We start from the raw sequence: 12,621 nt of genomic DNA, 5'->3' as shown, positions 1-12,621 counted from the left end.
CAGGTGAACTAGAAGCCCATAGAAGAAGATAAACATGATGAGACTCAAACCAAGTAGTAGCAAGTTTAGACTTGTGCTTGGGATCATTGTCCTGAGCAAAATGAGTATACTTCTTAGTGATTCTGAGTTTCTTCAAGGTAGAGAGAAGTGAACTCTGTAGGATTTGTGTGTACATCTCTGCATCCATCTTACCCTCAATCCTATGAAGAGTCCCAACACCTTTGGAAGTGACACACCCCCAAACCATAATACTTCCACCTCCATGCTTCACCATCTTCTGCACATAAACATCATCAAACTCCTGCCCAGACCTCCTGTAACACTACTGACAACCATCAGAGCCAAAAAGATTGAATTTGGACTCATCAGAGAAAATGACAGAATGCCAGTCTAGAGTAGTCCAATCTCCAAACGTGTGAGCCCATTCTTTTCTAGCCTGCCTCAATTTGATGCTGAGAAAGGGCTTATGGCAACAAACATAGGCCTTAAGACTATGTTTATAAAAGTGACAACACATGGTACTCTTGCTGACATGAGGGAAGTGGTTTCGTTTGAGATTGGTAGCATTACAAGCTGAACCAGATGCAAGCATTCTAGCAGCAGAACAACAGTCGGGCAACGAAAGCTTGGTGGGACGACCTGGCTTAGGCATAACAAAGTATGGATCACCAGTAAGGAGGAGCTTGCAGTGCAATCAGGAGACAGTAGAACGAGAAAGGCCAAGCCTTTTGGCACACTCAGAGTAAGACATGCCAGCATGCTTGTAGTCCAATAGACGTGCTTTATGAGTGGGTGTAGTGTAGTGCATAGAGTAGAATAGAGGTAATACTAAAGCCCAGGGTGCAAAAGGAGGCACAGGTGTCGAAATAATGAGCACTGGGGCAGCCTTTTTAAAGTGTATGTGCTGTGTGCATATGTAATGCAACAGCATGTTTTTTTTAGATCCGTCCGTCTTGTATAATTACTGCACATTTTGCAGTCTTTTTTACATACATATATTTGCAGTATATCACACTTAATTTACATGTAATTTATATGGGCATAAGTGTTGTGTGGAATGACGTGTAGAGGCAAAATGAAAAACACGTGGTGTGTTGCAATACTTTTGACGCGCACTGTATATGCCGTCTCAGATTACAATAAATATCACTTTTATTATTCTCACATATACATCTACACTCGTGCATTTGATATTCCAATTTATTACCACTAGTTCAAATTAACTTTGTACATAGACAATAGTATTAACTTGTCATATGTTGCCAATACACTGAACGATTCCTTTCACCTCAACTCTTGGAGAAGAGAATTCATGTACTTTCCGTTACAGCGTTTGTAAAATATGTTCTCCAGGATACTAGCTCTACCATTGATCCTGTATTTTCTGGAATCCGGTATGCCTGTGCAATGTCTGGGATCTCCACTTGCACATGCGGAATAATATTTCTTCTTAGCCCTCGAACAAAGCCTAGGATTACATGGTCAGTGGGTTATATCGATGGGAAAGAGACTGAACAGATTTGAATTGGTAAACAAGGCGTAACACAATGCCATGCAAGATCTATTAAAATACCTGTCGTAGTTCTTGAACACAACTCACCCATGATTAGCAGAGCTCCTAGTGCACTTATGTTTTACTTCCGTATCACGCGTGCCGTCGCAATAATCGGTTATCTCAACTCTGCACATGATTTAATGTATACTCTGTAACTGGACACTTTGTTGAGATAGTACATCCAGGACATTGGTATGAAGGTTGACTCACAGTTACCGTCAGCGCAGCGAAGGTAGATGACTGCAGTGAGTGATGCTGAGATCCTCTGGGAAGAAAACGTCCAGTATTTTATAGACTTCATTCAAGTTCATTGCACTAGCAAGAGCAAATAATAATATGTGCATAAATATTCTGACAAGTGAAACATAACATGTACTTTGTTGTAGTTGCATCAGCATGTCGAAACATGATTTCGAATGGTCCAGTATACACGAGAAGGATACATTTTGCTACAGCTAAAAAATAGTCATGTTACATCCTTGTTCACACGACATGACTGAATGTAGGGTCGAGATACATGGCTGAAATATATGCTTTCGTCCAGTAAAATTCTGTTTGTGCAGTAACACAGGCAGCGCGTCGCTGGTGGGTATTAGACGCCTAATTGTTATTGAGAATATGTGATACCTAACTTATAACATTTACCTGGCCATTCGCAATACCCGATTTGGAGAATTCTTCTTCTTTTATTTATTTTGTTTTATTTGTGAAAAAAAGGGGACCCCTACAATGATATCACGAATGAGAATTTGCTGGCCATCACTTGATCTATTTTCGAGATAGTGATGGGAATATAATTTCAACATATCTTGCAGACAATGTCAATTTCATTTTCCACGAGTAAAAATAGGACAATGATATATCCCTTCATTGTAAACAAATCTATTTTGCATACCGTCATTATCAATACTATATTTAGCAGGGGATCCACATTGGGGAAGCTGAGTCACCTTGAATGTAACTTTCCATAGGCATTACAACGACATCTTTAGATCTTTGCTTGTGCATAACGGGTAAGGGCTCCTGCCAGTTTATTAATATTCCACCGCCACACAATAAATTTAGTTTCCTGAATGCTGCCTCGAGTGAGTTAGGTTCTCAGAACATTGGGCAGACGACTATCGTTGCCGGAGCAAATCAAGTAAAGTAGTAGGCTATTATACATGTAATGTATTGACAATCACAGTGTATTATTAAGTAGATGATAGAGAAAATTGCATTTCCTTTGGACATCCGAGTTCGGGTTCACAACGGGTAAGATAAGTATATTATAGTTCCTCGAGGAATAATTCAGCAGAGCAAGAGAGCGAAATCCATCTAATAAGCCGTTGGAAATCAATAGTCCTAGCTTCAGGCAAAAAGGTGATAATCAATATGGACAGAAGCAGAAGCAGTATCTAGGAGGTTATAATAGCCAGCGGTCCTTCAGAGCGAGAGGATAATTGCAATCGCAGCCAGGCATCAGACGTGATTCCAAAGAGCGAGCGATATAGAGTAACAGCTACATTATATGTGCAACGTGCTGACTTGCGTGCACTGAGCTGCCTCGAAACGAGGTGGTTATAGAGTTCTGCTTCGCCTTTATGTTTCCTTATTATCATCTCGAGAGTTCTAGAGGAAAACTTGCGTGATAAATTCCAGTTCCCAGTGGGCCGTCGGCTCCATGTCAACATGATAGACTGAATTTTCCTCGGAGAAGAGAGTGACAGAGAGCTTTCAAAGTACAAAATGGCTGGAAGATTTAGGTACTGCGTGCTACAAGCAAGCTCGTATAAGTCTGTGCGCCTAGACATAGTCAAGCTCAATTCCACGAGTTGGATGAGCAACACCAGCTGTGGGCCTGAGACTTGGTGTTATTCCGGATTAGGCTTACTTAAGGTTCATAACTTACTTAAACGATCCGTGACACGAGTGTTTTCTTTCACATGTATGTCACATCACACTTTATTTTATTTACGACTAGGCGAGGTTTTTACAGGAGTTACATTTGTTACAAGCAAACACAGAACAATCACCACAGTAGTCATTGATCTGACACAATGTCCGATGTATACCCGACCGGCAGTAATCAAATGAAAAGGTCTATGCAGGCACGCAAATGATGGATGGCCACCATATCTTACTCGCAGGATTCTTGCGAATTTCAACGAGTTTCCAGCCACTGGCTTCGACAACACTCTGGAAACCATCGGCGGTACGTTCCGCTGAGTGGAGGCAAGACATGACCTAGGGTTTGTGCGTGTGAGCATTCTACCTCCAGCGCTGTTACGGGCTAAAACAGAACGTACCACAATGTCGACCTCGTACGCAAGCAAGTTTGCACCGCCGAGGTTTGGTAATAGCGGCTTCGGTGGACTCGGTGCAGCCTCAGAACCTGGTTTCAGCGGTGCTTCGCACGCATAGCTGATGATACTGTCAATGATAACGAGTTTCGTGTCTGGACCGGCAGCATTACGGAGGTTGCGAAGCAGTTTGATGCAGTATTTGTCCGACCAGTCGTGGAGAATCATACGCAACAAGAAAACATCAGGAGTAGCGGGCAACGCCGGTTGTGGCTCAAAGAAATCGCATCCTGCAGTCGGTTCAGGGTCGTCAAGTCAAAGCATTTAATGGAAGGAAACTAGGACGAACCGACGAAGTGGACTTTGCCCGACTCGATGTGTGACGGTAGATTCGCTTTCCAGTACTACATTGGAGATTAGTGCCTGCCGCATCTGGAACATCTGGACACTTACGTTTTTCGCGCTTTCCAGGGTCACTGGGCGGTCCTCGATGGCAACATTCAGTCCAGGGAATGCCTTTGCAATTTCCAATCCGACGTGGCCGGCCCCGCCTCCGACATCAATCACTAGACCGTTCTTGGGAACTGATTCCCAATTGAAGCCTGAAGAGATTTTCAATACAGTCAAATTAAAATCCTCAAACGTCCTTACCGGTCAAAACGGCCTGAGGTGGATGAAGCTTCGAACTGGCCGACATCGCAGCGGCAAAGCGACTTCCGCGATAGCGTCCCTCAGGAGAGTCGTAATATGTCCACTGGTCTCGTTCTATGCCGAGTGCCTTTTGGAGGCCTGTCTCATTGACCTCCTCTGAGAATGCTGTCTTGGGGTCAAATATGACGTCTTGGAATTGCGCAAGTGCTTTGAAAGGCTCGTCGGCACTGGACGGAGACATTCAGCAGATGCGACAGTCCTCAAAGTCAAGGACATACCCATATCCTGCGATTGCAGCAAGCCCAGGTGTTTCCTTGTGTTTGTTCACAGCGCTAGGATTAGTCAGTGAGGTGAACGGTTTCTATTGCCATTGGTTAATCTGAGTTAACTTACAAGTCGGGGGTCACTTCCTTTCCAGTGTCAAGAAGCGAAGACAACAAGTTAGTTGCGAAAACATCTGGCGCAACCTCCTTGAACCAATGGTTCGTAGCGAGGAAACGGAGGATGCGTGCTTGGTAATACATCAATCTCTAGACCATGGAGTTCGTGTAGTAAGTTATCCTTACCGAGCTTCTTGGGGTCGATGTTGCTCTTGGATGCAATCTCGTTGACATGCAATCCCTAAACGAGGATTATAGTTCTGAGAAAGGACTCTTCGGCAATTATGCGATAAACGGTTACCTTTGGTCCTGCGGATCTGATAATCTCGGCAACATTTGCCCTTTCCGCGACGCCGAGTGCGAGGGGCAGCGTGTGCTACGGTAAGTGTAAACATTCTCTTTTCTGTGAGTCTCATGAGTCCATAACTCTCACCCTGAATGCAGATGTAGTGAGTGTAACAGGAGGAGGCTGGAGTGTCTGGATGAGCTGGAATGCAGCAGCTACTGCTGGGCCGATCGCTTCTGCAACCTGGGGGTGGTTGCGGATCCCGTCAGGGGTGAACTCCGAAAACTGGACAGGCTGGTCAAGGGAAGGGAAATCCTTGCCGGCCGCAGCGCAGACCTGGTCAATTCTATCGATGGACGCGGAAATTATATCACGAAGGGCTTTCAGTTCAGCAGTCATGTTGTGTATGCGTGAGGTAATGAGGTTGGGTGCGTTTTGTTTCGCAGTCAGTCATCTTATATGCCAGTCCCTGGCAGAGCAATTCGCCCATGTTCTGATATTGATAGATGCAGTTGATGCAATTCTTTGACTATAGTTTGCACAAGAGCGACCAGGTTCGTGTGAGTCTTCTACCATTGTTGGAGAGGATAAAGTGTTGGCCCCGAAAGGAAGGCTTATAAATAGTATTTTTGCCAATTTAAGCAGGATTTTCGGTGGTGCTGGCGGACCTGTTTCGAATAGCATCCATCAGTTACTTATCCGATCGCAAAAATTAATCACCCAAGAGCAATGCCGTATGTAAACGAGTCTCCATTGATCTACCATTAACGGAAGTCCACTGAGCTCGGCTTTTTTGTGATCTCGGTTTAATCCAAGAGATCCGGTCTAAAGAAAGTTCACATGCTGCACCGCTTGCACCTGAACACTTGCGCGATCAATGCGTTCAAATTCGGCTATTCCCTCTTCACGTTGCTGTGAATGGCACCCAAGGACATGTGCGTGGTGATCTGGCGCCTGCGATCATTCATTGGGTTGAACAACCCGCGGCGTTTGAGTGCATACACATGTCAAGCTCATCGAAACCGTCAGTCAATCGGCAAAAGTGCAGTGCACCGCATGTACCTTGCCGGAATTACGGACGAGTTCCAACGTGAGATGCCAATTTCTCCTTTTGCATATCCTCTGATGATGGCTTGACTCCTCTACGTGAAACAAGTCCGATAAATATTTATAAAGCCTGTGTACACTTCTATGACTTAACCATAATTTACCTGGGATCGATTCAGCATGTCCGCTCCGTCGCCTGCAGAGCTCGCGCAACTCGCCACAGCTGCAACGCATCTGTATGTGTCTACTCATGCGTTGGACTATAGTACCACGACTAACAATGGCTTATAGCGAAGCTGCTAAATATTATGACTTGGCTGCCTTCGGTAAGTAAGAGCAGCTATCTATGACAGTACCTGTTGCTGATTTATTTGTTCCAGTCATGCTTCTTTATGACACCCTGCTCACGATTCCCAGAGAAGTAGACAAGATATGGAAGAAACACTGGACCGGAGTGACACTTCTCTGGTTCTTGGTAAATGTGTTCGCCTTCTGTACACCGCATTCTAATAATATTGCTCCAGAATCGATGGATTTTTATTTTAGCAGTCGTACCTACTATAGTCGGTTCGTCCACCTCACCCGCTAAATTCATCTACATGCCAGTCTAAACCGCTTCATCGTTACAGCATTCCACGACCCGGGGTTTATGGGAAAGGTAAGCTAGAGCTCTTCTATTCCGGAAGATTCATGATCTAACTTGACGTTGTAATAGCCGTACGCACGACTCTCTTTCTCATGAGACATCCTCTCAGACAGCACTCCATTCTAGGTGTGAAAGGTTTTTCCGATATGCAGGATATATCGCCACATTTCAGCGCGTGGTCATAGGGTGTAAGTACAGATGGGGAAGTTACGATTTTAAACTCATATCATTGACAAATGCTTCCATGCATTAGCTGTTTTTATCCTCCGAACATACTGCATATATGGCCGAAACCTCGTCGCGGCGGGCTTCATTGCAATTTTCCTCATCGCGGAGGTTTTCTGCAAGCTCGTACGTAACAAACTGCTCGGTCCGAAGCTACGCACGGACTTTACTGACTTCCATCAGTATGCTAATCTTAAATGGGGAGCTCCGGTGGTCTTACCGAAAGGCTTCGTGGCCTGCGTACTCGCTGTAGCACCCGAGAAGTAAGCGGCCTTCGTTTGGATCCGCAGTTAAGCTATTCTTACCCCATTTATCATGTAGCGCTCATAAATTCGCAATATTTTGGATCTCGGAACTTTGCACGGGTAAGTTTATATTCGTCCGTGATTATGATGCCGCCAGGGGTCGCTAAGCAGCGCACAAAGACGCGGTTGTTCTTACTCTAACGATCTATCGCTCCTACGTTGTATCGAGAATGCAGAGTGTATTCCATTCAACGTTACTACGGGTCATCGCCAGAGATGGTGAGTACTCCACCAATTACTACTGCCAATCGGATACTCAAAGAACGCTCAGGCATAGTGTATTTCCTAATCATGTTCCTGGTTAATCTGACGACTGTACTTTTTGACTTGGTATGTAGCCCTTCCATACGTTCTTTGCAGTAAATGCTGACTGAATCCATTTTCAGATTGCATCGGTAAGACTAAGCCCGTTCGATTTAGTATTTGGGATTTAGCTCATGACCTAAACAGCAAGACTTGAAAGCCATTAATGCAAATTTCGGCGTGATGTAAGTACATTGTTATATGTCTGTACTTGTTTTTTGATGACTTAGCGAAATTGTAGGATCAACTGCATTATGACAGGACGTCTCATTCTCAACCTGAAGTCTGCGACGTCCAAACCGGACCCCGCACAAGTGTCCTATGCAGGGTACAACGGTGTTCGGAACAACTTTGAAGCCCGCATACTCGGAAACATAGGGAACGACCTTGAGGACGAATCGCATGTGAGTTCGACACTTACGGGGTCAACTCTGGTTTCACAAACGGGACGTAACGCACATTGGGATAGGGGCTGCCGTTCAATTGATTATAACGACGGGTACGAGCTCTCTGTCAGACGACCACAAGGTTATCGGGTCTGATTGATACGGACTGCTGGACGTTAACTTATGATTTGTACATTATTCTGATCTGATTGACTCCGAGGACCTTGTTTATTGGATTCCCCATTTAATTCGCTGTAAAACTTCCTGCCGTATTGCACCTGCGTTCATGTGGACCTGCTGTAGACTAATTTCGATATACCAAAGTTGCTTACACCTATTTCAACTCCTCCCACATCGGTGAGACAATAATTAAAATGAAATTCAGTACTATTTGACCTTCATCATTGATATTGTCGATACAATTTAAATTTATCCATGTGATGTGATGCAATCTCAATTTGCGGCACCGGCGGTGAGCACTCAAAGTGTTTCCGCCCCTGATCGAAAGTCAAACTTGATCCGGGTGGCGATCGCAAAACCGTATCAAGATCGCCTGTGCAGTGCGTGGCAAAAAGTGTACAAATCAGTTTGCATCAATCCACGTGCAATTCGACATCAGTTCAAACGCTTTATTCAGGGCCATCAATATCGGCGGCGGTTCTTGAGAAAGACAGCCTTGCATAACTTCATCGGAAACGGGCTCATTCTATGCGACTTCCCGAAATTCGACATTTTGAATCTACCGCTCACTGCGGAGCGATGGCCGAATCATCTCGGCGGGACATGCCTCACCGGTGATTTTAAACCAATTTTTGAGCTGGCAGGTATCAACTAGCAAATACCTTTCCTGTTCTACTACGAGACTACGATTCGCGAAAATGATTCGACCTTACTTGGAGCTTATGCGAATTCATAAGGTGTGTACCTGCTTCTTTGCAGTCAGCTTTGTGATTAATGAGAGAAACAGCCCGCTGGTGGACTATTGTTCTTCTGGCCGATGAGTATGTTTTTCGCTGCAACCAATTCTACTATCGTGTTCTGACCATTCGTACACCCATGTTTAGTCTGGGGATTGGGAATGGCTTCGTATACTAGCAGAACACCTTTCGTCGAGATCCTACCACTACTGCTGAAGACTGTCTTCGGAGCCTTCATCATACGGAGCCCAGCATGCACAGTGAACGATATCTTTGATCGGAAGTTCGATGCTGCAGTCGGTATGTGCTGTCATTGGGCTAAAGCCCTGCATACGACTGATGTGATGGATTCTCACGCAGAGAGAACGAAGGGAAGGCCGATGGCCTCCGGTCGAGTTTCAGTCTTCTCTGCAACGGTATTCTTGTTGCTACAGTACCTGATTGGCGTTCTGTTCTTCTCGACGTATGACAGAACTGTGTATGTTTCCTTCTCACCTTGATCAAATTCTCATAGCGAAGCTCACACCGCCATTTCAGATTCTGGTTATCGATGTTAGAAATGATCCCTCTGTACGCGCCCAAATAGCCTCCGAATTATTCAATTTCTGAATTTTTTCCTCAGGTTTATCATATACCCGTTGATTAAACGAGTTTCATACTGGCCACAAGCATGGTTGGCTATCGGTGTGAACGTAGGATTCATACAATCTTGGTACCAAATCGATAATGATCTCGAGAAGCTACCCAGCGCAATTTGGCTAATGTTCACCGGCATGTTTTGGTATGTCAGCCGTCTGTTAAAAAGCTGACAGAAGTCTGATGGCAACATTTCCTTTTGACAGCTGGACCATGATGTATGGTGGGCTAAGACCGATTGATTATTAGCTTCAAGAGCACGTTTCTAACAATGCGAATTGATCAGACACTGTATATGGGTGCCAGGACAGAAAGGATGACATTAAGGTTGGCGTTTGGTCAACCTCCTTGTTCTTCGGAGATTATGTGTGGTATGCGGCAGCCATTTTTGATGCCGCTTTCGTCCTATGTCTTTATTATGCCGGAGTCGCCAACGGCCATGGCACACCATATTTCGTTGTTTCTGTCGGAGGGACCGCAGTGCAGCTTCTATATCAGCTTATGATCCTGGATGTTGACTCGACTCAAAGTTGCTGGGGTTAGTGACATAAGGAATATCAGTGAAATGGTCTAAATTCTGACGGCAATTTACAGAAAACTTCAAGAACAATGCGTTCATTCTTGGGCCCCTCGTGTTCGCCGGCATAATGGCAGACTATGCTCGGGTTTTGCGGGCTTAGGAACTACGGCTTCATACTTTATGGTCTGATCGTATCTCGGGATTCACTCAACGGGCTTAACTTTGAGCCGCTAGACCATCAGGCCCGAGAAAACCAATCAACCGCGATGTGGTACGGCGACCGAACGGCGTAGATCTTATTTGCAGGGTTGGAAAATGTTTAGATCATAGTCAATGTTCTCGCATAGCAGTTCACCTTTCGGGGATGTTATATATCTGCTTAATCAACTTGAAGCTTCTAATTATACGAAATTTCACCATTCTCGGCTAGCCAAAAGTCCGCCGCCGCATCTGCATCATAGGAGAATTGTTCGATATTCTTTTGCTTATCAGCCCACTGGTTAGCATTCCCTTCGTTAAGTTGATCGAGTCCAGGTGATTTTTCCAGGCACGCCTGTTCAAGCTCAAACTTCATTGCACTGCGCATCTGGGAATCACGTTGCTCCTGCTCCGGCCCATCGGGGAGATGGAAAATATACTGATTCATTCGACTAGCGAGCTGCGTCTTTGTTGCACGCGGACGGCGAATGCTTTCGTATGCATAGAGGAGCCTTGGTAGTTGCGCGAGGGAAGAAAGTCGAGATAAGAGAGAGCCGAGCACTGCTGCGTCTTCGAATGCCATTGCAGCACCTTGAGCACGGTATGGCTGCAATAATCATGAGTGAGAATGCGAAGATGAAGCATAAAACGGTCAGATATACAAGCATGGGGTGGCATGCATCCCCAAGAAGGACGACGCGACCAGCAGGATGTATCCATCTTTCGAGGGGATCGTGGTCTGTTAGCCTCCACCTGAGAGTAGATGTGACATGCGAAAGCAGTTTGCGGACACTTTTACGCTGTCAGCAAACCGTACATTACTTGCTTTCTCTAACGTACCGAGGCTCGAAGTCAGCAAAAGTGAGCCTTAATTTATCTGGGTCGGTTTCTGGCGACCATGGTTCTTCCGTGAATCCTTCTTGATGAACCATAGCCATGTTATACTCTCCCTTTGCTCTCTATCAATTCGACAACATGAGTTACCGTTTTCTTTTGTTGAAGCAGATCTACGCACTATACAATACCCAATCATATGTTTCTTTGGACCCATCCAGGCAGTAATCTCGGGAGTCTCTATCAGAGACTTCAACTCTGGGTCATCCCGTATCCAGTCTGCAGGAATGACTGTTCGATAGGCAACATCCCCGGTGGGTTCCGCTCGATCTGGATATCCCAGAACGATGCTTCTTACCATGCTTTTCACTCCATCCGAACCGATTATTATATCTCCAATTACAGTCTCTCCTGTTGCAAGCCTTACGGATACTTGAGGATCAGGGACTGGATTCATGTCCACAACACGTGCATCCAGTCTCAGCTTGATTCTTGGAGAGGTAGATATTAGGTCAAGCAACAGTTTGTGTAGGTCCGCTCTGTGAACATGGTAATTTGGAGCCCCGTGCATTTGCCGCATCACACTTCCCCACCGCGCGTACCCGACGAGCTCGCCGTTCTCGTAGCGTCGAAATGCGACACCCTGAGGTTCAACTGCCACCTCTGCGAGCTTGTTCGCTAGACCCCAGCGTGTAAGCAAGCGGGAAGCATTTGGGGATACCTGTAGCCCAGCGCCCTCTTCTTCCAGAACACTTTCCGACTCGAGAATAACAATATCATGACCGGCCCGGGCAAGACAGTGAGCAGCTGCCATTCCACCTAGTCCGCATCCGACTATCAGTATTCGAAGGCGTAAATCCGCTTCGCGAACTCGGCAGAGATGCTCGTTCTGAGATGGGCGTAGCGCATTAGTATCATTCTCTTTGGACAAGGATCCCACAGTCATCGGGCCTAATGTAGACGCTTAGTTGTCTATACTACATGCGAGACGAACCACTGACCGAAGGCGTTACTCGAGAGGAGATATGCCGGGATCGTCTGAACAGGAAAAATTTTGCTCATTGAGCACGTTCGACTATGTGATGGAGCACACGTATATTACTTGTCCATATCAGCAGCGCCAAAATACTGCCGAATTTCCGGACTATGATCAAAGACGGTAATGTGCGGTCCCGCACATTTTCTCGGCGCTAGGTATGGTAGTATTCTAATTTCTGAGTACATGTACTGTATAAGTAATACAACACATGTCACATACCAGCGCCGTGGGAATTTACACTTGACTAAAATTTTATTCAAAGATGCAGCAATCATTTGGAACATCTGACAATCAGTGCCTTCAAACTCGATCGTGCACCTATACATCTAGGCCAAATCATGTTTAGAATCAGAAGACAGTGCTATATTGGATGACTTCCCGTAAGAATTCTGCTAGAAAAAAGGCATCCTA

The 12,621-nt window shown here is 45.4% G+C and overlaps 4 protein-coding genes across 4 annotated transcripts; 2 read left to right on the top strand and 2 right to left on the bottom strand.

Moving 5' to 3' along the window:
* Positions 1-3,525: 3,525 nt before the first annotated feature.
* FOMMEDRAFT_112793 (S-adenosyl-L-methionine-dependent methyltransferase) lies at positions 3,526-5,553 on the bottom strand (the record flags this gene model as incomplete). Its single annotated transcript, XM_007269990.1, has 10 exons — positions 3,526-3,781; positions 3,844-4,127; positions 4,187-4,241; positions 4,291-4,439; positions 4,489-4,715; positions 4,767-4,820; positions 4,882-4,999; positions 5,055-5,109; positions 5,170-5,244; positions 5,302-5,553. 10 exons carry the CDS (start codon positions 5,551-5,553, stop codon positions 3,638-3,640), a joined length of 1,413 nt encoding a protein of 470 aa, XP_007270052.1. The 3' UTR covers positions 3,526-3,637.
* Positions 5,554-6,381: 828 nt separating this feature from the next.
* FOMMEDRAFT_160173 (uncharacterized protein) lies at positions 6,382-8,222 on the top strand (the record flags this gene model as incomplete). Its single annotated transcript, XM_007269989.1, has 14 exons — positions 6,382-6,437; positions 6,493-6,527; positions 6,582-6,676; positions 6,726-6,768; positions 6,831-6,859; positions 6,957-7,035; positions 7,101-7,198; positions 7,256-7,335; positions 7,394-7,437; positions 7,498-7,596; positions 7,649-7,707; positions 7,764-7,772; positions 7,828-7,865; positions 7,922-8,222. The coding sequence occupies 14 exons, from the start codon at positions 6,382-6,384 to the stop codon at positions 8,220-8,222; spliced, it is 1,065 nt and encodes a 354-aa protein (XP_007270051.1).
* Positions 8,223-8,944: 722 nt separating this feature from the next.
* Positions 8,945-10,299, top strand: FOMMEDRAFT_92946 (UbiA prenyltransferase; the record flags this gene model as incomplete). Its single annotated transcript, XM_007269857.1, has 8 exons — positions 8,945-8,983; positions 9,034-9,067; positions 9,131-9,283; positions 9,344-9,446; positions 9,570-9,764; positions 9,826-9,842; positions 9,906-10,157; positions 10,214-10,299. The coding sequence occupies 8 exons, from the start codon at positions 8,945-8,947 to the stop codon at positions 10,297-10,299; spliced, it is 879 nt and encodes a 292-aa protein (XP_007269919.1).
* A 237-nt stretch (positions 10,300-10,536) lies between these two features.
* Positions 10,537-12,117, bottom strand: FOMMEDRAFT_92996 (FAD/NAD-binding domain-containing protein; the record flags this gene model as incomplete). The annotated part of the gene is made up of 4 exons (XM_007269860.1): positions 10,537-10,944; positions 11,000-11,129; positions 11,178-11,296; positions 11,353-12,117. The coding sequence occupies 4 exons, from the start codon at positions 12,115-12,117 to the stop codon at positions 10,537-10,539; spliced, it is 1,422 nt and encodes a 473-aa protein (XP_007269922.1).
* Positions 12,118-12,621: the final 504 nt, after the last annotated feature.

The sequence above is a fragment of the Fomitiporia mediterranea genome (assembly GCF_000271605.1).
Source record: "Fomitiporia mediterranea MF3/22 unplaced genomic scaffold FOMMEscaffold_11, whole genome shotgun sequence".
Classification (NCBI taxonomy): Eukaryota; Fungi; Basidiomycota; class Agaricomycetes; order Hymenochaetales; family Hymenochaetaceae; genus Fomitiporia; species Fomitiporia mediterranea.
This window is presented reverse-complemented; position numbering and strand designations above follow the sequence as displayed.